The 26,732-nt window shown below is 32.5% G+C and overlaps 1 protein-coding gene across 4 annotated transcripts; it reads right to left on the bottom strand.

The window, feature by feature from the left end:
• Positions 1 to 4,867: 4,867 nt before the first annotated feature.
• LOC123205773 (beta-galactosidase 9-like) lies at positions 4,868 to 24,957 on the bottom strand. 4 transcript variants are annotated; one of them, XM_044622805.1, is made up of 20 exons: positions 24,824 to 24,957; positions 24,665 to 24,737; positions 22,857 to 22,952; positions 22,648 to 22,760; positions 21,933 to 21,999; positions 18,948 to 19,040; positions 18,330 to 18,473; positions 18,019 to 18,107; positions 16,851 to 16,956; positions 16,256 to 16,343; positions 15,945 to 16,066; positions 14,787 to 14,990; positions 13,542 to 13,774; positions 12,217 to 12,332; positions 11,654 to 11,751; positions 8,705 to 8,809; positions 7,497 to 7,607; positions 6,347 to 6,552; positions 5,856 to 6,204; positions 4,868 to 5,250 (listed from the first exon to the last, which is right to left on the bottom strand). In XM_044622805.1, the coding sequence occupies exons 1-20, from the start codon at positions 24,841 to 24,843 to the stop codon at positions 5,110 to 5,112; spliced, it is 2,574 nt and encodes an 857-aa protein (XP_044478740.1). In that variant the 5' UTR covers positions 24,844 to 24,957; the 3' UTR covers positions 4,868 to 5,109. The 4 variants fall into 4 exon arrangements, with proteins under 4 accessions (XP_044478740.1, XP_044478741.1, XP_044478742.1 ...); XM_044622806.1 differs by lacking the exons at positions 24,665 to 24,737; positions 24,824 to 24,957 and having other exon boundaries at positions 22,483 to 22,760; positions 22,857 to 22,882; XM_044622807.1 differs by lacking the exons at positions 22,857 to 22,952; positions 24,665 to 24,737; positions 24,824 to 24,957 and adding an exon at positions 22,483 to 22,583 and having other exon boundaries at positions 22,671 to 22,760.
• Positions 24,958 to 26,732: the final 1,775 nt, after the last annotated feature.

The following is a 26,732-nucleotide window of genomic DNA, read 5'->3' as shown; positions in this document are numbered from 1 at the left end:
CATTATCATGAAACACATATTGGCTACTTCTTTTTCTTATCTTCTAACTCGGCAATATCATCTCATGTAGTCTTCACTACTTTCTTTTTGAATCTACCATTCTTAAGGAGTATACAATTTTATTTAACGGATCTTAGCTTTTTACACTGGAAACAAATCATTTGGTCCTTTCTTTGTTTTTCTCCTTTATCACTCGCAAAAGATGCCATTTCTTTTCGTTTTTCTACTTTTATGAAGTTCTCATATTGATCTTTAGTTAGGAGAGCAGCATCTTCATCTACATCACTTAGAAACCTTTTTTTCTTCTTAGATATAATTTTTTTAATGGAGGATTTAAAAGCAATACTCTTCTTTTCGTCTCGCTTTCTTCAATTTTATGTCACTTCAATGTGAGCTTGTAAGTGAGAAATAGCCCAAAAGTTTTACAGGTGACAAGATCTTGACATTTATTGTCTTTTTTTATTATCGTTACTTCGGAATCTCATAACAAAGGTAAACACATGAGAAGTTTTTTAAATTTTCTTGGTTATAATAAATTTTGCAAAGATTTTTTAATTTATTTATGATAGTAATAAACCTATCAAACACGTCGCTAATCAACTCATTTTCTTTCATTTTAAAGAGTGTTTGTTTGAGAGGAGCTTTAGAGAGCAATCTGTGAGTGAAAATTTTTGAAGAAAACTGAACTACAATGGCGAGAGTGACAGCTAACACTACAACAACGAAAAAGGTGCATCCTAAGCATGGGATGAAACGCGACATTTTGGACCAATTATCTATGAATACAAATTTTTTCCCAGTTTCAAACACAGCATCTAGAATTTTGCATCACCTTCACAGTTTTAGACATAAGCAATTTCACGTTTTCAACATACAAATACAGAATGCTGGAGCAAACTAACATTAAAAAATCTGTAATAAAATTTAGCTTTCATATAAGAGGTAATTTCGTAATTTCAATTATTATTAATTTTAATTTTTCATAAATTAAGTAATTTCATAATTTATATTAGAGAGTATAAATATGTGATTGAAAATATATCAACTTTTGAGGGTAATTTTGTTATTATACTATAAAAAGATAAATCAATAATTTAATTTTAAACTAACAAAATTTACAACTAGAATTAAACGGGCGAGTGAATATTTCATTTTCTCAAAAGTTAACAAATGAGCATTTGTCATTTCACTAAACCTTGAATAGAAACAATTCTTTTGGCCAAGGGGGTATGTGGTCTAGTTTAGTGTAGTTTAAGAGTTTTTTTAAAATAAAATTGAAAAATGGTTTGAAAAAATTTCAAGCCAAACTAAACTGAAAAATACGATTTTGTCTGGTTCGAATTACTATTTAAACTATAGTTATGATATGATATAAGTAAAAAATCATACATATTATAAGGTGTTTCAAATTAATATGATATAATAAATATATCATATAATACGATATATATTATTGATATGAGTCGATACACTTTTTAAAAGAAAATGATGATATAATATAAGTGTTTATAAAAAATTTTCAAATGTTAAAGGTGTTTGTGATATTTTTCAAAATAATGCTCAATAAATTATAATTTTTTATTATTTTATTTTTTAAAATATGTAACATTCAATATAATATATGATATATAATATAAAAAAATTAGGTTTTAGATACATAATTTGATTACCATTGTTGAACTTTTAAAAATAATATATATAAAAAATAAAATTAATTGAATTATAATTTTTTAAAAATATAATATAAACATGTAAAATAAATATAAAATATATATACAACATTTAAAAATAATAATAAAACAAATAAGTTATACATATAATTATTTATTAGAAAATTCTGTTAAATATAATTATATATATATATATATATAATATGGTCTACAGTTTGGTTTGTTTTAAAAATCGTTTAAACTATGACTCAAACTGAAAAAAATAGTTTAAAAATTTTTTATTTTAAATCAAATCATTTTACAAATTAAACTAAACCAAACTAAATTATAATTTTTAAATAATTTATTTTAATTTTATAATTTAAACTAAATTATCCACTGCCGTACTTTTGGCCAATAGGGTAATTGTGAGAATTTAGTCTAGTTTTTAGTCGGCGGCCGTGTACAAATCTGTTAGTACAAATTGTTTGGATTGTCTACTTACGTCGTCGTTTTATTTTTACATCATTTTCCTGCCACCAAGATTACTCCAAAATGAATATTCAGTTTGAGCAAGGGAATTGGGGTACAATGCAACTATTAATTATGTTTAGGCCAAAAGTTTTATTCCCACCTCTGATATAGTGTAATATTAAATTCATATCCATCAATTTTTAAAAATTTAAAGTTAAAATTTTTAATTAAGATTAAAAATAAGATCATTATTTTAATAATAATATTAAACAAATATAATTTATTAAATTTTTACTCTTAAATTTTAAAAAATATATAATAATGCGATGCAAATATTAATTATGTTTTTTGATAACTGCATTTATGCCCATCATACCTAAATAGCCCACACATAAAACAAAATCAAGAAAAGTATGGTTTTATGAAGGCCAAAAGATTTATTCTCTTCTAGGTTTAATGAAATGGCAAGTCCAACAATTGACCTTGAAAAAGTCAAATATTCACCCGTAAACTGTCATCATTATTATATTCCGTTAGAGTAAAGGGCATTTTAGACAATTAACAAAGCATAGGATGTAAATCTGTTTTTTAAATTATTATGATAATTGTTATCAAATGTTATGTGCTCAAAATTGAAAGGAGTTATGAAAAGCAATCTATGAGAGAAAATTTTTAAAGAAAATATGCTCATAACAACAACAACAACGACAACAAAAGAAGTGCATCCTAAGCACAAGATGAAACATAAATATATTGGATCAATTATCTGTGAATGAAAATTTGTTGTTACTTTTAAACACATGGAATTTTGCATGCACCTTCGTAGTTTCAAACATTGCAATTTTACGTTGTTAATAAATAGATACAAAATCCTAGAGCAAACTAGCATTCAAAAAACTATAATGAAATTTCGTTGCCATATAAGGGGTAATTTTTATTATTATTAATTTTCAATTTTTATAGAAGAAATATTTTCATAATTTCAATAAAAGAGTATACATATGTGATTTAAAATATATCCTTTCTTGATGGTATTTTTGTATTACACTATAAAGGATAAATTAATCATTACAGTAAATTAGTAATTTATTTTTAAACCAACAAAAGTTCCTTTCAAAATTGGATAATAGACATGTATTTGGTTTTTTCAAAGATACCAAGTAAACATTTGTCATTTAACCAAAGTTGGAGAAAGTGATCCTTTTTAATCTTAAAAGTAAAAAAACATAATAATAATAATAATAATAATAATGATATGAAAGAATTCAGCATATCAAGTTAAAATATGTAGATACCAAGTTAGATAAGATGGTGACAATCACCTATTCAATGATCCGTAATGAGTTTTATATTTAGGCACAATTCAACATTCATGCATGTCGCCATATATGCCAGTAGGTTCGATGACATACCCTAAAAGACCGTAGGTAATAAGCATTTGTTTTCCAATGTAATGTCATCCACATGGCAACAGATCATACCAAGCTGAGGCCCTCCAATTGGTAAACCTTACGGGCCTGTCATCTTGCAAACCAGACCGGCCCACAAACATAGCTAGACCCAAAACCCCCCTAACCTTGCCTTAGTAGGTCCATGCAATGGCCCACCCACATCTATTTGTGAATCAGTCCACCAAATCATTTATTTATTTTTTTAGTTTTTTATTATTTTTAACCGACTATGTCAAATCTGCTCATGTGTCTTGTCCCAGACACAGCTTTCATAATCCATAAGCTTAATATAACCCATAAAAGGTAAAGGGATTATTTCTCACCCAAGATTTAGCTTAAATTCAAACTCATATCCGTGTAACACTTGAAAAACATTTAAATTTTCATTTATAACTCAACTTTTATTAATTCTTTTTTTATTAGAAATAAAGATAAAATGATCATTTTATTGTTTATATTAAAAAAATATAAAATTTATTACTTTTTTTTCCTTAAGTTTTAAAAACTAACAATTTTACTTTACTTAAAGTTTTTAAAATTTAAAAAGTAACATTTTTACCCTCAAACCTAGGATTTCCATATTTTTCAAACTCAACAATCCTCCATAATTTTTAAAAATAATAGTTTCACTCTCACTCTTCAATTTCAGTTTTCGACCTCTTTTTTGATGTCCTCTTTGGCTTCTTCCTCCTGAGTTGACAACAAATGGTGCAACAAAGAGAGTCTCTTTATCGTACTACCTACTGTTGACTTAAGAGAAGGAGAAGGCTAGAAAAGACGACGAAAGGGATATTAGAAGGTGAAATTGAAGAGTAGAGATAAAACTATTGCTTTTGAAAATTATAGGGGGTATTGAGTTTGAAAATTATGAAAACCTTAGGTTTGAGGGTGAAAATATTACTTTTCAAAGTTTAAAAACTTTACGCAAGAGTAAAATTGTTGGTTTTTAAAACCTAAGGAGAGGGAAAAAAATAACAAATTTTATATCTTTTTAATATAAATAATAAAATAACTACCCTTATTTTTAACAGAAAAAGTTAACAGAAATTAGACTATGAATAAGTATTTAAGTTTTTTAATTCTCACGGATATGATTTTAAATTTTAGCTAAAACTTGAGTAAAAATAATTCTCTTCCCCCCATAAAATTGTGAGCTGTGGCCAAAAAGAGAGCTTGTCGTCCTGACCGTTGACATGTCTAGTACTGTTACCGATGTCAATGTCTTATCTTACATCATTTAATCTGGCTTGAATATTATATCTTGTAAAGAGTTGCTCTGAACATTCCTGCACCTGAGGCAAACTTATTTATGGACACATTCACAAAGTCATCAAATGAGCATTACTCAGAATCTCTGTACAACAAGCACATGGGACATGTTCAATTTCTCAGTTCAGAATTAGGATTATAAGTTATGGAATGTACAAAATATGATGCAATCGGAATTCCTATGCGAATCAGAAGGGAGCAATACCGAAGACATTTGCAGTAAAATGTCGTTGAATCCCTGTACATTGCACCCATTGCTTGTCACTTCAAAGCTGGGCAAAACGAAAATTTGATGAAGGGGTGCACCTGGCTTGAACAGCTAATGCCTTCACAATGCCCCTGCATGGATCACCTCCAAATACAGCATTAGAAATACCAAGAAAGCAGCTATTTCTTCCTTGGCAAGTCTGCAAGAGAGAGAATTGATAACGTAAGAGTCTAGAAAGAATGATTTTTGCTGGAAAACCACCCATACTATGACAATTTAGGCAGACAACAAATCCCAGTCTTGGAACTTTAATTTGATATGAACATAAACATTGAAAACATTAATGAATGTTAAGACACCAGAAATGCATATTTAGGGTCTTATAATAGGCTAAATAAGTAATGGGTTTTACTGGTTTTGAAATCATTGCGAATGCCAAACAGAGCCAACCATTTGAAGCCAATACTGCTCATCAAAAGGATGATTTGCTAGAAGGTCCATTTCAATCAACAGATGATAGCATCCCTAATATTGTATTATTGCAGGCTGTTGATAGCATGGTTAGCTGCAATCATCAAGAAGACACAGGCCTCCTTCATCTGAACCTCAAATCTACTCTATTTCAAGCTATTCAAATCATTTCGAATCTCCATTAACTGGCACATAGTGAATACGCCAGCTAAAAGTTTATGGAGATGCTTTTTATCTGCCTTTAGACATAGGGTATGATGGATTGCATAATTGCAAAATTATATCACACAGACTTCTCAAGTAAATAGTAACAAAATGTAAAACCAAATTTACCTCGGACAACAATGACAATGACTTGGGTGCATGGCAGTTGCCTCTAGAAAAATTCTGGCAGCTACCTTGAGGAGAGCCATAGCTAGCAAATTCAATGGAGGAGATTACATGCCCATCTTCACACTGCAAATGCATTTCTGGTGTCATGTCATTCATTGATGTTTTTCCATCAATAAAATCTGAACTGGACCAGTTCCGGACAGGTGGGTAGTGGGACTCTGACACTTGTGCACATACAACTCCTGTTGTACGTAACTTGACTGAAATCTCAAATGGATTCCCTCCTGTTTCCTCAAAGATGACAAGTAAATTATGTGATTCCTGCAACCATGACCTTGGTACATGGTACCTGAAGATTGATCAAAAATACCCATAATAGGCTAGTTAACAATAATCCAATTTAAAATTCCCTAGGGTAGTTCCACAATGAGATAAAATAAACTATTAGCCACTTTCTGCTGTATTTTGTATGCTTTAGGTTGGAAGAATACCATGTTTGAGTAGCATTTCCACAGTTTGTAGTACACTTGTCAGAATTGTAGGCCCCGCGATAATCACATGGACGACATCCATCAGTTGGGGCAACCTGTGTCCAGTATCTTCCTATATGTTTGCCATTGACCCAAGCCTGGCCCTTTCCCATGCTACTCAAATCAAGAGCAACTGGGTCTACACCAAGAGGAGCATCAAAGTTTGTCTGCTTGAATTTAGGGCATAAGTTAATCAAATTTCTCTAAAATTTATAACCATGAAATGATATGATTGGACATCAGCCACAAGGATGCAGGAGTTCTTGGTATGATATAACACCAAAATAATTAATATATATCTACATATTCACACAAAAAGGAAGCATGCTACAAATATCGGACTTGTTTCTCCAGTAGAGCCATTAACACCATAAACTTGAGGAAGAACACTGGAAAACATAAAAAAACCATGAAATTAAGACACTGATGCACAATGAAGATGCAAATTTCAAGGACCTTTATGCATCCTGAATATAAAAGAAAAAAATATATATATAACTCACCATTAGATGCACAATTCTTTTCAGCATAAACTTAGACCTTTCATTACCAGAAGATGCAAATAGTTTAATTATTGTTTCCATAACAAGAAGCAAACCAACACATGAATAGCCTTCTTACATGATGTCAATTTAGGTTATAGATCCAACATTTCTAGGACTCTAAAAATAATTTGACTATATGTGACATGCTTTCATAAAATCTTTTTTACTTCTTTGACGAAGCATATAACGGATCTAGCTTTCAACAACTGAATAACAGCACTAACTAAACTTAATATGCAACCAAATGATCATATAAAATGGCGACATTTTGAAGTTATAAATGCTACGCAATCATTCGATTTTGTGAACATTATAATTTCAAGCAACATATAGGGGGCAAATAAAAAACAGTAAGTGCTATCCATAGAGATAGCATTGTGATACTAAAATATATTTTTTTGCACTAGCAATGTCAAGCCGTGATGATTTTCTAAGAGCTATGATCATACTTCACTAATGACTAGCCATCCAATCTTCTAACAGAAAGTTTAGACTCAACAAAATCTAAACAACACTTTGATATAAATTCATCATCACTGTTTTTCTCTTCAAAATAATAGATGTACCTTGTACCAAGTAAAGGTGGATGGAATAGCAGCAGGTGTGAGATCAGTCCATTCTGCCTTTTCATTTTCTTCTATACTGTATATCTTCTGGTATTCACCCTTAAGCCCGATCTAAAATCAGGAAGAAAGTGATTCAGACATTACCATGTTATTTGCATGCTTTTCGGAGAAAGAAAATGATAATTGCATAATGGCTTTGTGGCGAGTGTTTTGTGGTGAGTGTTAAATGTTATACACATATAATATGAATACAAGTAAAATTCAAGGGGATAAACTCAAGATGAAGATGCCATCACCGGGTAGTATCACTAAACTATACCATCAACATAAATCTCACACATTTTAATGTCATAAACCAGGGGCAGAAATTTGAGTTGAGGTTACATATTGAGCAAAGATATGAATTGTTTTCCAACATAATTCAATGTAAACATGCTTCCATCTAGTTACCAGTAGAATCGAGAGTCAGACTTCAGGCTTGTGATGCACTCACAAAGTCCATCTTGTACCATATTCAAAAAGGATGTACCCACAAATACTATAGCATAAGCCAGGTTATGTATCAGCATGATTCCTGATATGATCACAACCATGAAGCTAAAAATTGCAGCTCGGGGAGGGGGGAAAAAAAAGAATAGGCAAGTGAAAAATAATTTTCTTGCACTAAGTGATGATTTAACCAACCGAATTGTAATGCAGAAAACCAGGTGAAACAAGACTTTGAGCATCTTTGACATAGATGGAGCAAATTTTCCAAAGCACAGGATCTTCAGTAAATTAATACTGGAGCAGCAGAAATTATTTCATTACTTTGGTAAAATAAGAAGCTGCAGCCAATACTGCCTATAACTGTAACAAATTTTGCACTTTAATATTCAGAAAGATCCAAGTTTCAGAGATTAAGGTCAGGACAAAGTGATCAACACATAAGCAACAGGGAGAATCCATAATAAATGCCTGAATGCCTTGATTGTTTGATATGGCATATACACCATTGAAAAGATTCGAGGAAAAAAGCCTTTTTGATCTACAGGCTCAAAATTTGAATCTGGCTAGACAGCATGTCAACAATGCTGCTGATGAGGACCAAATTCAGTACAGCTAACAACTAATGTAATTAAGATGCATAATCAACTAAAGACCAATTATACATGCAAATGATACATTCAGAATTAAGCTCAGAACTATGCTGACTATTGAATGCATACCTGGTAGGTCCACAATAACTTTGAGAGGTCTATATCCCTGTTTCCAGTAAGCTTAATTTGGCCTCTGAATCCTGCCCCATCTTTCTCAAGGAAGGCCCCATAATTCTGCAGCAACAATTCATGTCACATGAAGCAATGGTTGAATTAATAATCAACCTCCCCTATCGGGAAAACATTCAAAAAGAACTGGATGAATGACACAGAGTCAATGAAAGATTTACAAGAAACATGTTTCTTAAAGTTCTGTTCAATTTAATTGTTCACAATCCTAGAAAGGAAAAAGCAGAATGCTAAAATCGAGGTTTTGATAACAATTGAACAAATGTTATATATACATTAACATAACAAAGAAGATAGGTTATATAAAAGAAAAAGTAGCTTCATCACATCAAAACAAATGGTTGGGTCAGTGGGTAGCAGCAACACAACGAAAATTTACACAAGTAAAATCACAAACACCTTACGCACTACCACAAATTCACACAGGTCTTTCTTCAAACACCTTAAAAACAACCAAAAAAAAAAAAAAATTCAAAACGGACCAATCTTCTTTGAAACAATTACTCCCAAAACAAACCAATCAGTCAACCAAACTCCACAGACAGTTTGAAAATCAAATTCAAACAAAACTTTAGCAACCAAATACAATCCAAGCCTCAATTCAAGCCAACCAAAGAGTCAAAATAATAAGGAGATGAAATTGAGACCTGAACAAATAATTGTACAACAATATGATATGAAAGTGGAGGAGAGTTCATGATGTTGTGGAGAAAGGGGTAAGACGGTGAGAAGCACAACTGAACTCCAATCAAAACCAAAGATAACAAAATCGCAATTCTAGAGTTGTTGAGTTTATGAAATTTTGAAGGAAAACCAACAAAGTTGAGTTGCAAAGGTGGTAAACATTGTGGGCAAGTACCGTACCAACAATCTTTTAAGTTGTTGTCAATGCACTAATGAAAATGAATCGAGTCGATGCATTAGCCTAATGAAAACAAATCTTTTAAAAGTTTGTCTACAGTTTGAAATGCTGGACAGGAGAGAAGTTTCAAGACGTCAGAGAGGAGAGAAGTTTCAACACGCTAGAGAGGAGAGGAGTTACAAATGCTAGAGAGAAGAGGAGAAGATGTGAAAAGTCGAAATCAATTATGTTTGATTGAATTTAAATTATTTTTTACATTGAATCGCGTTTCAAATTTTTTTATAATTTCTTAAACGGGTCTAAAACTTTTCGTACCATTTTCAAGGTGTTTCATTTTTTGAATCATTGTGTGTTTTTGCCCTCCCTAGATAAGGAGTTTTGACTCCAACTTGGAGCAAGCTGAGAAAGGGACATGAAAAATCTTCAATTCAGTCCAACATAGCAGGAGTATTGGTACCTCCTATTAACTCAAATGTCGAAATGAGGTCATGGAAACTTGATGCAGAAGTTCTAGCTACCTCCACAGGTGCAAAAGGCCTACCATGCCTTGCTCATCTTCCGAATGCATGGAATAGTGGACAGATTACAAATAGATTCATCTTAGTTGATGTTTGAAAGTGTTTGAAAAGGATTGCTAAAAGTGGATTACAAAATTTGAAAATAATAAGACTAGAAAATCAAAAAAAGAAGGAAGTTGCTAGGGCTTATTTTAGAGAATACAGCATGAAAATGATAAACAATTTGCTAGGTTGCTTTATAGGTAAAGGCCTCAAAGCAGAAGGAAATCCCCACCGTTTAGATGACCTTGTGATAGCAATCCAATGGATGACTATGAAATAGTTGTAGATGCATGCCTCCCTACGTAATGATAGCTGTACAATTTAAAAGAAATGCCTTGACTTATGCAAACAGGGAAAGTTGCAATCATTGACAGTTTGAACATTGTAAACCCTAGTCATCTATGTGTTGTCTATACACATAAAATGAAGATAAAAAGTTTTTGAAGTCCCAGTCACATTTTAAAAACTGGAGGGTAGTTGTTATGGAAGTAGAGTTTACTCCCTAATTATACCTTGGTTAGCATTAGGTGTTGCATAGATATGTGCACCTAGTAGATCAGTGACTACATGACTCGACACAAACATGTAGACAACTTGTGTCACAAGTGTGCAGATGAAGTCATCTACACGAATACACCTACTCAATGTGTGTACAACTCTTCAAGTAAGAGAATGTTCTAGTAACACAATCATGATCACTTGTCTGCTTACAAACAAGGTGTTCAAATCGTTAGAATGGAAAATTAGACATGATCATCACCTTGTCGACCAACTTGGCTAGGCAACATTTAATGAAAAAGAGAGGTAATGTCTTGGCGGCTCATTAAAAGTAAAATGATTGAGCCTGTCAAATAACACATTTTGGATTTATGAAAAAAGGTAGCTATGCACCCAACCTCCTTTGAATGTGAAGGTACATGACTCACTCAATTGTACAGACAAATAAGCATAGTAAAATCTTCAAAAAAGATCATCGCATCATTATTTCTTATACATGTCAGAAAAGATGACATTCAAGACTAAATAAACATGCAACCACGTCTGTATGCTTGACATCATCACATCTTTGCTTGTTATTGCAAGCACATTGACACTACTATTCTTAGTTTATCTTAACTCACAATTCTAGGAAGAAAAAGTTTTCCCATAGGCAGCTTTTCTATATGTTACAGGCCTCTGATTAGAAACTCAAATATAAAGTGTGTGTGCTACAACTAATGTTGCCATGCTTTTATATGGAGGATAACTCTTATCAGTCTGCCCTTATCTTTTAACCTCTGATTTAACATTATACACAGAAAAGAGTAGAAATTAGCCCCCTCTTTCCTTTGCTGTTATTGGGTTAGTATAGAGGCATAAATTCAACCGAAGCCCATAAGATGAATCCATGCAGGTTCTACAACAAGGTTATACAGCAGATTTGAGACAATTAGTACCATACCATTATCAAACCAAAAGAAACTTTACCTGTAAGCCTACAGTCTGAGTTAACAACATCAAATCATTGTATCCTGGCTGAAACTGAACTGGTAACACCACCTTAACCCAACCACCAATCACACTACCTTCAGACAGCAACAAATAAGTTAGAAAAAGAATAGGAGGTAGTTAAGCAATTTGAAAGACAGTTGTAAGGAACAATTTATAAGTGGTTTATATAATAGAAATTTGTCTTTTGGCTCCAAACAACACAACTCATTAATGTTATGACTGCTGATAATTAAATTCTCACTGCAAATCAAAATACAATGAGACAACTAAATTTTCATTTACCTAGAATTACAATGATTATTCAATTGAACATCTACTTAAAATACATGGAAAAAGACATAATTATCACCATCCATGTCTCTTTTGTACCCATTTATGTTCAAATATGCATAACTTCACAACCCAAAGAAAATGAGAAGAAATACAGAAGTGGAGAATTGAAAAGATAAAAACACAACTGAAACACAAATCTAGAAGGACAAAATTAAAAACAAAAGGGAGAGAAAATACAAAAAGAGGGAGTAAAAGAGATGTATCACCTGTAAGCTGGCCATTAATGAATACACGCAACACATCACGCATGCCATCTATTGTTACAGCTGGACTAATACTATTTTCCTTCCAAAATGATATGTCATCATCGGAAACATAGATTCTGCATCACATACACATTAAACAGTAATTGATATTAAAATAAATCAGAAAGCAGAAAATTATTATTATATTATTTTTTTGGTAACCGGAGATCTTGCCTCCGTATTGGTTGGACAGGTAAACCCAGGACACAGCAACCAGACCCACAACCATTACACCAGATAAGTCAAAATTTCACAAGCGTGATATAAAATTATGTCATCACATATTCTCAATAAAATGTTGGAATACATCAACTCAAGAACAAAAGGTAAATGTAATAATTAATTAAATAAGTAACACCAATAAACTTTTTTTTCAACAAGTAATGATTAATTGAATGAGCTGAGAAAAGGGAGCACTCCTTTAGATGCAGTAAAGTATACAAGAGTAGCACCCACAAAGAAAAATAACTAATGCTGAAACAAGAAATGAAAATAAAAATTAAGGATTATGAAAGAACAAAATATAATCAGGATCATTGCTGGAGAGACTTGTATATAACTAATTACCAAAGGTGTCTTTATCCAGAAATAATTCTTATGTAATCTTAGCTAAAAAGCTGTGAAAGGTATCAGATCACCTGGCAGAAACAGTGCCATTTAAGAAAATTGTTCCTTTCTGACTTACCCGATGAGATGATAAAACCATAAAAAGAAAAGTGGATTTGCAATATTTCTTTTACAGTGTTGACCCCTTTAGCATATTACATAAAGAAAACATTTCATAAAAAACATGATTTACAAGTTCAGTAACTGTCACAATTTAGGAAAAATCCTGAAATGAAAATTTTTTAGTCTTGTTCAATTGAACTAGGAAAGACCAAATAATTAGTTGCATAATTCAGTACCTGAAGAGATTATGTTATTCTCAAGTCTCACCATCATAATCTAGGCATAAATCTTTCCCCTCTACCAATATTGACTAGCAAGGGAAATGAGAAGTGAGTGCAAGAGCATAAAGATGGAAGAAAGGAGGTCAGAGTTAAAGAGGTGCAAGTATGTAGCCCTATGATTCATCAGTTATTAGCATTTCTTTTATCTTTTCCACAGATTCAGATTATTAGATATTGTTAGTCTTAATTCTTAAGAGAAAATTTGCTTCATCTAAAAAATTGTAGACAAACACAGGTGAAACAAAGTTTTGGCACACAAATATTAATTCATTTACTATTTCTTTTACCAGCAAATTTTATCCTATTGTAGCAGACCAAAATTTAATGTTTGTGTACCTGGTCATATACCATAGATAATCAGAAGAGTCCTTTGTCACATTTAAATGCTCCAATATTCCTTGGATGGTGAAGCTGTTCTCACTCCAAAGGCTAATAGGTTCTTTTACAGTCATCCAGGATTTTGACACAGAGGAACCTTCACTACTGGTCACAAATTTTTGAAGTATAGACAGATCTCGTGAATGAGGCAAAGAAAACTCTGCAGTCTTGATGGAAGTTTGTGTGGTGACCTGTTCACAAAAAATATAAAATTAAGAAGAAGAAATGGATCACTCATACCTAGAGGAAACCAAAAACTCTCCCCTACATTAAACAGAAAAAGAACCTTTGAAAAGAGAATCCCAGACCTTAAGGATGTCTATATAATTTCTACTTGTTGATATCCAACAATGGAAGAATGGAATCTAATATCACTAAATTTGAAGAATTTCAAGGAAGAAACAGAGATTGCACATATGCATTCACCTAAACATTGTTAAGAACATCTAACAGGGAAAAAAATGGATGAAAGCGAACAGAGCTTGTACAACGCAACCAGAGGAGCATATATCTAGATTCCAGCAATTATTTTGACTGTTAAACCTGTTAAAAAGCAACTTACATGCTTTTGTGACTGTTTTATGAGGTTCCTAATAATAGCTAGAACATTCATGTTTTTACATCAAAACCACTTTAAACCTGCATGTTTAGTGTGATGAGGAATCTCATCATTAAATGTTTTAAAATTCTGCAGAGGAAAATGTTGGCCTTACTTTATATCAAAATGTTAACAAGAAAAAGCAAGTTTAAAACAATATAACTTGCTCTTTCTTGTTAACATACTTAGGAATTCACATTAAGTTCAATTATTTCCAAATTAATATGGTTTCCAGTTTTGAGAGCTTGTTTTGAAAATCTGAAACAAAAAATGAATTCAGTTAAAAATTGGTAATGTAATAGCAAGGCCATACTTCTAAGATAAATAAATTAATTAAAAAGAGAGGTTAAAATCAATTAATTGACATATATGTATGATGCACTTTGCAGGAAAATGACAGAATAAAAATAAAAAAGTTATAGACGGCAGGATTCTGAAATGGTGTAATCACTAGAATTTTTTCATGTCTTGCATTTAGGCTAGGCAATCTATTGCTAAATAAAGCAGATACATCTCAAGCATCCACAGAGATTACTGAACCATTAAACTAGAGTCAAATAAAGCATTCTTGAACAGGTACAATGTTGTAAGTATCAGAAGCAAACCTTTGCGGTGTTGAACACAGTGTTCCTGCAGTTGGGTAGTATGCTCACTGACCATGGTGGTAAAGTATAAGATTGACCAAGAAATGTCACAGAAGCTGCATTATGTTCATCAATATTAGCAAGAAATGCAGAGCAGACACTTTGACTTCCAACCTGAGTTGAGTTCAAGCCTTCACTAAGAATATTTGCACGGTATACATGTGCCTGAAAGTAGTTAGAGCACTATATTCAACAAAAAGGCAGAACTAGAACAAAACCCTTGAAATTTCCAACTTAAAGATATTATTGACAACTTATTATACGCAAAAAGTAAGTTCACAATCCAAAATTACGATAGATTTTAATAATTTTAAAACTGCAGCACTATATATATTCATAGTTCAAACACCTAGTCAGCACCAACTTTCAAATTAAAGAGGTAAATGATTCTGATAGAAATTTATCAATTACAATAGATTTGCATTTAAAATCAATTTATTCACTTAGCTATGTTCTCAAAGAGTCAAATCCTTATATTAACAAAAGTTTGAAGTCGAGAAATTCTGGAACACAAAAAAATAAAAGAAAATCATTAATCTTACAAGGTGATGGTGGAAATGTCTTATTAGTTATTACTGAACAAATCAGGTCTAAAACACTATTAAGTTATCTTGTTCCCACAAAATGCACCACAACAATTGACTCCATGCCACGAACTCTATATATATCCTCTTTATGGTTCAGGAGACGTCTCCACTATTAAAATAAGTAATCAAGTGCTGCAAGCCATACAAACCATACCCATAAACAAATTTGAGAGAAGGATTTGGAAGTTTTGGCCAAGCACTTCCCTGGGAAAACCAGAATCTGGTTACAAATATTTTTCAAATTAGTTTGTCAAATTTTTTTTTTTTCCAGTAAGTAGGTAAATAAAATATTCTATAGTGTTTGTGGACAAGTTTGCGTTTTAGAGAACTGGTCTTGAGAACACACAGGATTAGGTATGCTTTCATCTTTTTTCTCTTTTTTATATATTTAGATGCTTGATGCTGAGAAGTTTATGGTTCAATATGTACATACTTGCATGTATCAAAGCCAACATTATATAGCAAATGGAATCTGCATATTCAATAATCACGTTAGTCAAGAACGATAAATAGCTTGAGGCTAAGTATAAACCTCTTGCTTTGGTCCCAATTTTATATACTGAGCTGAATCGGCAGCAACTAGAGAAGGTTCACAAAGCTTTATAGCAGTATGAAGATCCTTCAAATGTCCCCATTTAGGCTGACTCAGAAGACCTATTTGAAAAATACACAACATCCATTAGCTTGGACCTCAATCACTGACCTTAAAGATACAGAATATCTCTAAGCAAGTAGCTTATGTCACAAAAAAGAAGGAAAAAAGGAACTTGTGCCACCAAAAAAAAAGAAAAAAGGCTTCTAAGTGAGAAATAACAATTGTTATCTAGAATCAGTTTAACATACCATATTCATCAAGTGGAGCATCATAATCATAACTTGTAACATAGAATGGGCCTCCAGAAGTTCGACCAAAATTTGTTCCACCAAAATACTGCAACCATACATAAGACATATCAAGAGGCAGCAAGTGCAAATTAATAAGAGGAAAACATATCGGCTTTATCCAATGTTACCTATATAAAATGTTCACTTTCAATCATATAATTATATTAGTTACAAAAACCACAAAAGAACTCATTGTTAGTTTATATTTTGATTTTACTAGGACAGCAAAATTGGTTACCAACTCTAGATCCTCTATTGGAAAGCTTCACTGCCATGTCATGATGGCACTAATCACTTCCTATTTATCGGTAGATTTTAACTAATGACTTGAGAGATATACATAATAGTAGGAAACGAAAAAGATGTAGTTGCAACTACTTATGATTAAAAACACCAACAGAATCTTTGAAGCATTTAATTGTAATCAGGAAGAGTCACAGAAAACCATGATAACAAGGTTTCACTCCCATACTATTTTCCAAATGAAATGCTATCCTGCCATGCATGCTCCTTTCAATCTTAAACAGAATTCAAATTCACATATCTATTGTACCATATAATAATTCATAAAGCTTCCTCCTCGTTGAAAAAAGCGTGCAACTGCAAAGGCAAGATCTTCAGTAGGCCTATGAGGCAACCTTCCACCCCATGTCGCAAACCTTCACATTTCACCCAAAAAAAATTGATTTTGTATCTGACATATAACTCACATGGGATAATAGCACTTTCTGAACAGGAATCATAATAAATAACTCAGGCATAATGTGGTTTACAGCCGTAACATTGCTCATGTACTTCCAGCAATGTTAAATAAGAAAAAAGGCTAAAAGGGAGCAAATATTTTAAGTTCAGCTTTAGAGAATTAATCATTTTGAATTAGAAGGAAATTTTTTCGAACGGGAAGATGGCAACATTTTACAAAAATCAAAAGATAAATTGCACTATTCAACTAAATAGATATCATAACACAGAGCTAAGCATTCACCAAGCAGGAGAGAAGGTTTGAGATTCTTATTTAGGTGAATAATGCTTCATCAAAAGGATGAAATGAACACAAATTAGAAATCATTTAAAATTTAAAATCTTTAATCATGAAAAAAAAGGATATTTCCTCTATATCAACCAAAACAGAGTTCTAATAAAGAGTAAATTTGCATAGTTTGTTTCTAAAGCAGTAGTATATTATAAAGTACAAAATTTTCAAAAGCCATTGTATTCAAATTATATTTCGCTGATAAAAGATGCCTCCAAGAAACCAAGGGACAGTTAGGGTACCTTCAAAACTAAAACCCATATTTTTGTTTTGACTGACTCGAAATAACTAAGAATATATGTGAAAAATGGTTGGGATAAATGAGATACAGTATGATACTTTGTTTTTGTCAATAATTTTCATTCCCAAGAACTCAAATAGCAATTAGTAAATCACATAAGAATCCTACTCAAATCTGAAAACTAAGTCTATCCCCAAAACAATTTCAACATCCTCTCCCAAAATTTTAATAATTTTTTCCAATACATGATAATTTTCTGAATAACTGATAGTTGACAGTAAACTTAACATTTGTCTTAAAAGATAATCTTCAAATTCTCCAAAGAGATTGTGTATGCTCTAGAATCAAACACTTCATAAATTAAGAGAGCACAAACTAAAATTTGTAAACAAATACTAATAGAACAAGACAAACCAAGGCCTGTGGAATCATCATGCACTATCATACCATCCATCCCAATTCTCTGTCAATAGTATTGGTTTTTTATTGGAGTTTGGCTTGAAACCATCACAATAGTATCCATTACAAGCATCAATCTGCACAGAGAAAAAGAAAAACCAAAGTAAAAACAAGTTGTCAACAGTTTATATCCAAGAACTATAAGACAATAAGAATATCAATATATATATAAAGTTTTGCAATTAAGAAACCAATATGCAATTAAATTCAAGCTACTTTCCAAATTTATTTTTCAATTTAATATTCACAAACACTAGATGAAAAAAATTCAAACACAAATAATCAAGGATAGGCTTTACGATATTTTCCGAAGCATCAGTTTGCCGGCACATCACCCATGGAACTCCAGCACCAAGCCCAAGGGCCATATTAGCAACCCATTTAACATAGTCCTTCCCTCGCTGGCCAAACGAGCGTTCTATATTTCCATATTCATTCTCAATCTGGTAAAAAATAATTCCATTACAAACTTTTGGCTACAAGACTGGTATATTAGTAACAAGTAACATGCTCCTGTGTCATATTAAACTACAAATACTATATCTCCATTCTCAAGTCCAAATGTGGCATATAAAAGTGCAATATACTATATCCCCTTCTCAAGTCTAAATGTGCATGAAACTAGGTTTTATAGGGAACAGGGGTACAGAGTTGGTCAAATTGTCCCATTTTTTAAGTCAAGCTGTCCCTCTTTCATATCTTCTTCTTATCTTAGAACAAATTTTCTTGTTTTCCTACCCCAAAAAAATGTACATGAAATTAGGTGCCATTGCCAGCAGTATAAGTTCGTTAAATCAATAGGAATTATCACACCCTAGATTTGGGCCACCTTTATAAACAAAGCCATACACCTCATGAATATAGTCAAGACACTGAAAGCAATCATGGACAAAGTGAACTTAACATTCTCTTACAACCTGCAACATAATGATTGGACCACCTTGCCAGGAGAACAGCTTTTCCTCTCGCATCAGATCCACAATCTTCTTAACAAACCGTTGCATCTCCTCCTAGAAAATTTGAGGCATCATTGAGTTGTTATTAGCACCAACATAGAGTTCAATATCAGTTTTAAGGTGAATCTCATCCAAAAATGAAAATTATTGTACAACATCACTACTTTTTTCTTTTTCCTGATACCCAGAATCCCACAACCTTTCTTGAAAGTCTAGCAAATTCGAACTTGGGGTCTATGACTAGACTCTACAACTTTTGTAGAAAGCTTGTGGAACATAAAAAGCACATGAGATTCTTTCAGCTCCTCTAAGATAAAGTGATTCCCGAGGAGCTACCATATGTAAAACTTACTGAAGAGATGATATATTTTTCCAGTTGAACAAAGTGAAGATCAATAAAATGATGAAGAATTATTTTGAAATTAGGCTGGCATAATGGAACTCAAAATGAAAAAGTTGCCCAAGAAGACATCAGATTCCTTAATGATAAAATATACAAATGCCTGGCTAAAATAAAAATCCTTAGGTTCATCACATCACTTTAGGTTAGGATACCCTAGCTTCTTTTATTTGTACGAAATTGTTTCCTACATTGTTTGGAAATAAAAATCCTTTCATGTTTCAGTGTGAAATTTCTCAATTTGCTAAACATACTCAGTCCCCTTATCCTATCAATTTTTATAAAAGTTCAAATCCATTTGTATTAGTACATAGTGATATTTGGGGACCATCTAGAGTCCCTACCCCTACTGGATCAAGGTGGTTCATCACACTCATTGATGGCCACACAAGACTATGTTGGGTATACATAATGAAGGACAAATCTAACACAGGTCAGATTTTTCAAGCCTTCCATGCTATGATTATAACACAATTTCAAACTAAAATTTAAGTACTTAGGACAAACAATGGTAAGGAATATTTTCAGTCAATCTTAAGAAACTATGTGATAAAATATGGTATTGTTCATCAGAGTTCATGTGTGAACACACAATAACAGAATTGTGTGACTGAAAGAAAGAATAGACACCTTCTAGAGGTGTCTCATGCCTTACTGCTCACAATTAACTTGCCTAAGTATCTTTTGGGGGAGGTTGTTCTTACAGCCATTTACCTCATATATAGGTTACCAAGCACTCTCTTTTCTTCAAGCTTTTCCAGGGTTTAGACATCTATATTCACTCCCACTAAAAACCTTTGAATGCATTGCCTTTGTACATGTTTCTTCACATAAACAAGGAAAGTTGGTCTAGGGTAATTAAGTGTGTTTTTTAGGATACTCTTCTACACAAAAAGGCTAAAGGTGTTTTTGTCCACATACACAAGTTTTTTGTCTCTAAAGATGTCACAATTTTTTTTAATCACAACCATATTTTTCAAGCACTCGCCTTTGAAGGGAGATATTAGGTGAAGAAAATCGTGTTTAGAAAACTCCTATCCCATTGCCAATGCAATTATCTTGGCATGTGACACTGTTAGAGCCCGAGTATACGTGAGGAAGAAGAAAGGAGGAAGGAAGGCTATGGTTTTACCCAGGGGAAGGTTGATCATACTCTCTTCTTCAAGCATATAAATGGTAAAACCATAATCCTAAAAGTATATATAGATGATATAATTCTAACAGGAGATAATATAAAGGAAATGGAGTAAGTGAAGAAGGTGTTTGCCATGAATTTCTAGATAAAAGACCTCGGGCATCTAAAATATTTCCTAGGTACATAAGTTTTTTTTTCTTTTTTTTGGTAATTACTTGGTACAAAAGTTGCTATAAGTAAACAAGGAATTGTAGTTTCACAAAGGAAATATATCCTAGATTTTCAACAAGAGACTGGGATGTTAGGTTGTAAACCTATTGATACCCCTATGGATTCTAATTTACAATTTGACCTAGATAGTGGAGATACAACAATGGACAAGGGATGATACCAATGATTGGTAGTTAGACTATTTATCTATCTCACACAAGGTCAGATATTAACTTTGCTGTGAGTGTGATGAGTCAACATATGCATAATCCACGCATTTGAAGGTTGTGAATCGAATCTTGCTATATCTAAAAAATACTCCAGGTAAGGGCTTTTTTTTGGGGGAAAAAACACTAATCGAAAGATTGTAACATTCACATATGCTGACTAGGTAAGATCAATTATAGAAGGTCAACTTCAAGCTATTGCACCTTTGTTTGGGGGAATTCGCTAACATGGAGGAGTAAGAAATTGACTGTGGTGGCTAGCTATAGTGCAGAGGCTAAATTTCAAGCAATGGCACAAGGTATATGTGAATTGCTTATGGTAGAACTTAACATTCAAGGAGATGAACCTATGAAGCTTTATTGTGACAACAAGGCAACTATCAGTAGGGCACATAACCCAGCGCATCATGATAGAACCAAGCATGGGGAAATCGACCAACATATTTTCAAAGAGAAGATAGAAGAGAAACTTGTGTGTGTTGTTTACTTGCCCACTGTTCATCAGATAGTTGATGTTCTCACCAAGGGAATACCTAGACAAAGTTTAGATAATCTAATGTCCAAGCTAGGAATGGTGGATATTTTTGCACCAGCTTAAGGGGGAAGGTAGGAATTCTCAATTATCAGATCAGATTTTTCATAGATAATATCTATTATCTATTTAAGATCTATCTTATTAGCTAGATTTTATCTTATCTTTTATTTTGCTTTTTATAAAGACTTATCCTAGTCCATGATTATCTGTCTAAGAGAACTCTATATATTAGCTCGCATATATTTATATATAAATATATAGGGGAAAAAACTAGTGAGCTTTCACTGCTTTTATTACTCATAGAGTTCATATGGTTTGAAGTGCTCGAAATTATAGAGAAAGGCTAAATTCAAATTTCCTACTATCATCTTCTAGATTGAGAAGCAAAAAGAAACGCAATTTTTAAGCATACAATGTAGATGCTATTGGTTCATTTTACCTTGAAAGGAGCATTGTCTGTTCGAAATTCTATGCCAGGGATATCACGCAACCATACAGGGAAGCCTCTACAAGATTATTGAAAAAACAGATATATGAGAACAGTAAAAGAAAAGGCGAATATAGTTTCAGTAACTCCTTTTAGGCCTTGTCAACATTGATAACATCAAATTAACAATTTTTATGGTGTTAGATCAAAAACATTTTCATTTCAATTAATAACAGAATTTTTCTTTTCTATTTTTTTTTTTTTTTGGAGCAGTTATTATCCCACAATAAAACAAACTTTGCTTGCATACCCAACTAATTGTGGTTATTCTTTTATTTATTGAAATAGGATGCTTATAATGGCCCATTTTTGTTTCTTTTATCACGTAAACAGTTTAGCAATGAAACAAAATACAACATCTACACTTTTATAATTTAATATTAAAATAATGGACATCCTTCCATATGTAATGTCAAAAAGGTGCTGCAAAGTAGAGATTCTGGCTTGCCACCGTCAGCAAGACAATTAAGCAATTTCAGTACAAAATGCAATTGCAGCATACCACCACTCTAGTGGAAAGAACCAAGCCGGTACCAAGAAGAGCAGTTAAGGCATTAAACTTTCTCTTAATCATGCAGCATAGTTTGAAACCATGAAAAACATCTGTCATAGAAATATGTTTAGACAACTAGAATAGAAAGATTAAATAGGGGAAAGAAGGTGAGACCCAAAATTCCACTCAGCGCATACATAAGGACCTATGCGAAGATGGAGATATAGCCCACTGGATCCTACTAGCTTCACAAATTTGACAATATCATTTCTTCCTTCAAAGTTATACTGAACAAGTTAAAAAGAAAATTAATATTTTATACAAAGATATAATCTAACCCATAACAACCAAGTAACATTACCACCAAGTAGAAAATTTTGCACCTGTCCTCTTATTGGTTCATGCGCATTCCAAAATACATAAGTTTGAATCACATCTGCCCCACCTTCTTTACTCTTTGCAATTAGATCGGGCCACATCTGACATCATGTGAAGGATTCAGACAAACAATGTAATGCATTTAAAAGCGACCACTATAGAAAGTTTATAATGCAACTAACCAAACTTTAAATATTAGAAGCAGGATAATCTAACCAAAAATGAAGTAAAGATCAAACAATGGTAAAAACAGCAAAGTAGATTTAGCCTATGGAACAGGTGGAATAAATTGAAAAAGCATAAAACTATCAAAGAACAAAACGGTTATAGGAAAAAAAGTGGACATTGTATGAACACACTGACTAGAACTGCAATCCCATTATAGCCAATTATTGTGAATTTTAAGGGCTTCCTTAGAATTCTTAAGCATTTGCAGCTTCACTCAAGAAACATACTTCAAAGTTGTGTTATGTTGAGCTCTAAACAATCTTCAAAGTTGCCTGACATCTACACCAACTGCTTCCCTTGACTGAGCTGCTTTGCACCAAAAATGCTTACTTACAATCAATAGCTTCAAATATGTGACATAAATCCATCTGGTTTGGTTGCAATTCATAGCAATTGATTTAAACTTAAACTACAGCTCTTGGGAGCCCTAGTTTACACTAACAACTTAAAAAAAAATTATATAAAATCTTTCTAACTCCCTAGGATGAAGATCAAATAACATACAAAACTTGCAACCAACAGCAGCTTGGCAGGTCAGAAACAGATAAAGTTCATTAGTTCAAGGCCAAGTAAGATGATGGATTCTACATAATATAACCTTCGAGATCCCAATTTCCAACCACAGTAAATCAAAGATCAACAAAAGGTTATCCTTTGAATTTCTTTGAAGTCAGTACCACGCACCAAATTCAACCAAACTCCCTAGCCACGAAACTTTTAATGAGTTTTCATAATAACCATCAGTATAAGAGCTTCAAGATACAACTTGGAGTTAAGGTTCATAAATCACACTTAACTATAGTAGTACTTTTCAGTTATATGTAATTCTAAATTAAGCCAAACAGCCACCCAGGACTAACTGGATATGATGTGAGTCATGGAGGATGACATTCAAAAAGCAACATGGCAGTCCCAGTCAAAATCCACAGTCAGTAATAGGTGGCCCATCAATATGTTTGACATTTTCACTTGACAGGTACAGACTTCAAAAATATTTCTAAAATTTGTGGTTGTAATAGAACATAGTAAGATAACTGAAAGGAAGGGGGCTTAGTTCAATATCCTCACGGAACTCTTGTCCAACTTGTTTAGATAAGCGCACAAGGGCAACTTCTTGGTACAGGTCTTTCCCACTCAGAAATGATATTCAGTTTCTTGGACGATGACAATTGTCCTTAAAAAATTATAAGAATATAACATTGTTTACTGGGTTCAACTCCATGAGAAATGCGTATACTACCGACTATTGAGCTATCAGTTGCATAATTTTGCAGCTGCTATGACTATCTTGATAAAATGGTCGAATCAAATTATTTGTCTTTTTTATGCATGCTTCTGAATTGTGAAAAATACCAATAAATAAACCAAAAAAAGGTAAAATTGAGCTGCCAATCCAAGGAAATTTATATACTAGCTACTATTGAGATATGAAGTCGCATATTTTTGCAGTTTCCATGATTATCTTGATATCCCAACAAATTATTGTGTTTTTTGTGTATATTTTCGAATTGAGAAAATAAAAGGTAAAATTAAGCAGCCAACACAAGGTTTGTCAACGAAAAGAGTGAAATTAAAGATAGAGAACCTGAGGAGTGGCCCGAGGGTAGTGAATACCGGCGGAGATGAGCATGCGGCGACGGCCATCGATGATGATGGCCCTGTGGTCATAGCTCACATTAAACGGCTTGAAGAACTTTGCGGTTGATGATATTGATAACGATAAGCATGACAATTCAACAATTACCAGAAGCAAAAGTTAAACATTCTTCTCAGCAGCCATTTTTGGTCGTCTCATCGGAAAAACATTTACAAACAAAAGCCAAGGAATAAGTAGAAGAGTAGACTGTAGAGTAAGCAAAAGTTTGAAGTTGACTTCCGTTCAGATCGATGTGTCTTGATTGCGACAGAATACAGATCACCCATCGGGTTAGATATGGTTTCTGGGTCGGGTTGCGTTATTAATATTTGAATGGTGTTGTGAGGGGTTTAGTTTTTCGACAACCCTGAGGTTTAGTGAACTACCAATTTTATAATAGAACATTTACGTTATTGTAATTTAAGGATGTTAGAGTAATTTCATTATCAAATGTCAAAAATTAATATTTCGGAATGAATTGGTCGACTAGGTTGATCCCACCAAGATCGAGGGCAAACTTGAATCCAAACTTATCCCAAAATTGGAACAACAATTGAATCAAATTGAATCATGTTTAAACCATTGAAACCATTTTGGTTTATAATTTGATGGTTAGATTACCCCAATCCAACCCATACATTGACATCAGCATTAAAAAAAGAAAAATATTATATGTATATTTTTTTATACAATTTGAATACACAAATAATGTATCATTATATAATTTGATATTACTTTATCTTTAATTCAAAATAATTAAATTACATAATGACATATAATCTATATGATAAATTATGTACCAAAAATGTGTGTAATAATTATGGTTCAGTCACTATATCTTAAATTTATTTGTTCAATCGATATAGATGAGGTATCTGGTTACGGAAATTAAAACATTTTCAGTCATATGTGGTGTAACTTGCTGCCATCCTATAACTATATCAGATAGACTCCATTTAGCGGGTTTACTTGGTTGCAAATTCACAAAAATAGCAGAATATCCATTAAATTTATCCCCAATCTTACCGGTTGAGGCTCACTTTCTTGGTTATTCGTCTGTAACGAGAACTAGTGGAAAAATACAATGCATATCCCCCAAGTTTAAACAACTTTTTCTAAACCTTTTCGGTAATTTGTGAGTCTCAATGACAAACAATGGATTGTGTTAACTGACGGTACCTCACCACATGCTTGAAAAGCAACCAAATTGTGTACTTCAACTAAACATAACTTTTTGTGCCACCACAAAGGTTCAACACCTGGAGTATTAGTAAACTACCAATACGATGATAATCAAACCATATAGAATTCCGAGCAATAATCTTGGGTTTTAGGTTATTCTAGCTAAATATTTTTGTTAGTAGTTAGTACTTAGTACAATAAAACAGGTCTTTTTTTTTTTTTTGAAATTGCAGTTACTCCTAATTACCAAATGTAAAGGAGGGAAATTTTCTTTTAATTGTTTTGTTAGTTGTTTCCTTATTTGAAGGAAATTGGTGTGGTAGGTCGGTTAGCTTGTACTTGTGTGGTAGATAAACTCTCATGTTGCTGAGTGAGACTTTTTTTCAATGAAATAAACAAATGATTGTTGTCATTTTTAATTAAAAAAATCCTCATAGTTCTAAAGAACCAGCAGATCTTAACCAATTTTTTCTTCAACAATTAATCATTTTTGGAAAGGGAAAAAGTGCATCTACTTTAGAGGTTAAGTCAAATCATTTTCCCAAAGGCCAAAAAAACTAATTTTTATCTCAGATTTAGTCTATCGTTTAACTCTTATCCATTAAAATTTAAAAATTTAAATACTCGCTCATCAGTGATTGAAGTTAACAAAATCTATTAGTATTAAAAATATAATTGTCATTCAATTCGTAATATTAAAAAATAAAATTTGATCATATTTTTCATCTTAATTTTAAAAACTAATCATTTTCCCCAACCTAAGTTTTAAAAACTTAACTTTCTCCCTAAGGTTTTATTTCTTTCCTTCCTTCCTTGGCGATTGTAATCCTACCAA

The sequence above is a fragment of the Mangifera indica genome, unplaced genomic scaffold (assembly GCF_011075055.1).
Source record: "Mangifera indica cultivar Alphonso unplaced genomic scaffold, CATAS_Mindica_2.1 Un_0015, whole genome shotgun sequence".
In the NCBI taxonomy this organism is placed as follows: Eukaryota; Viridiplantae; Streptophyta; class Magnoliopsida; order Sapindales; family Anacardiaceae; genus Mangifera; species Mangifera indica.
This window is presented reverse-complemented; position numbering and strand designations above follow the sequence as displayed.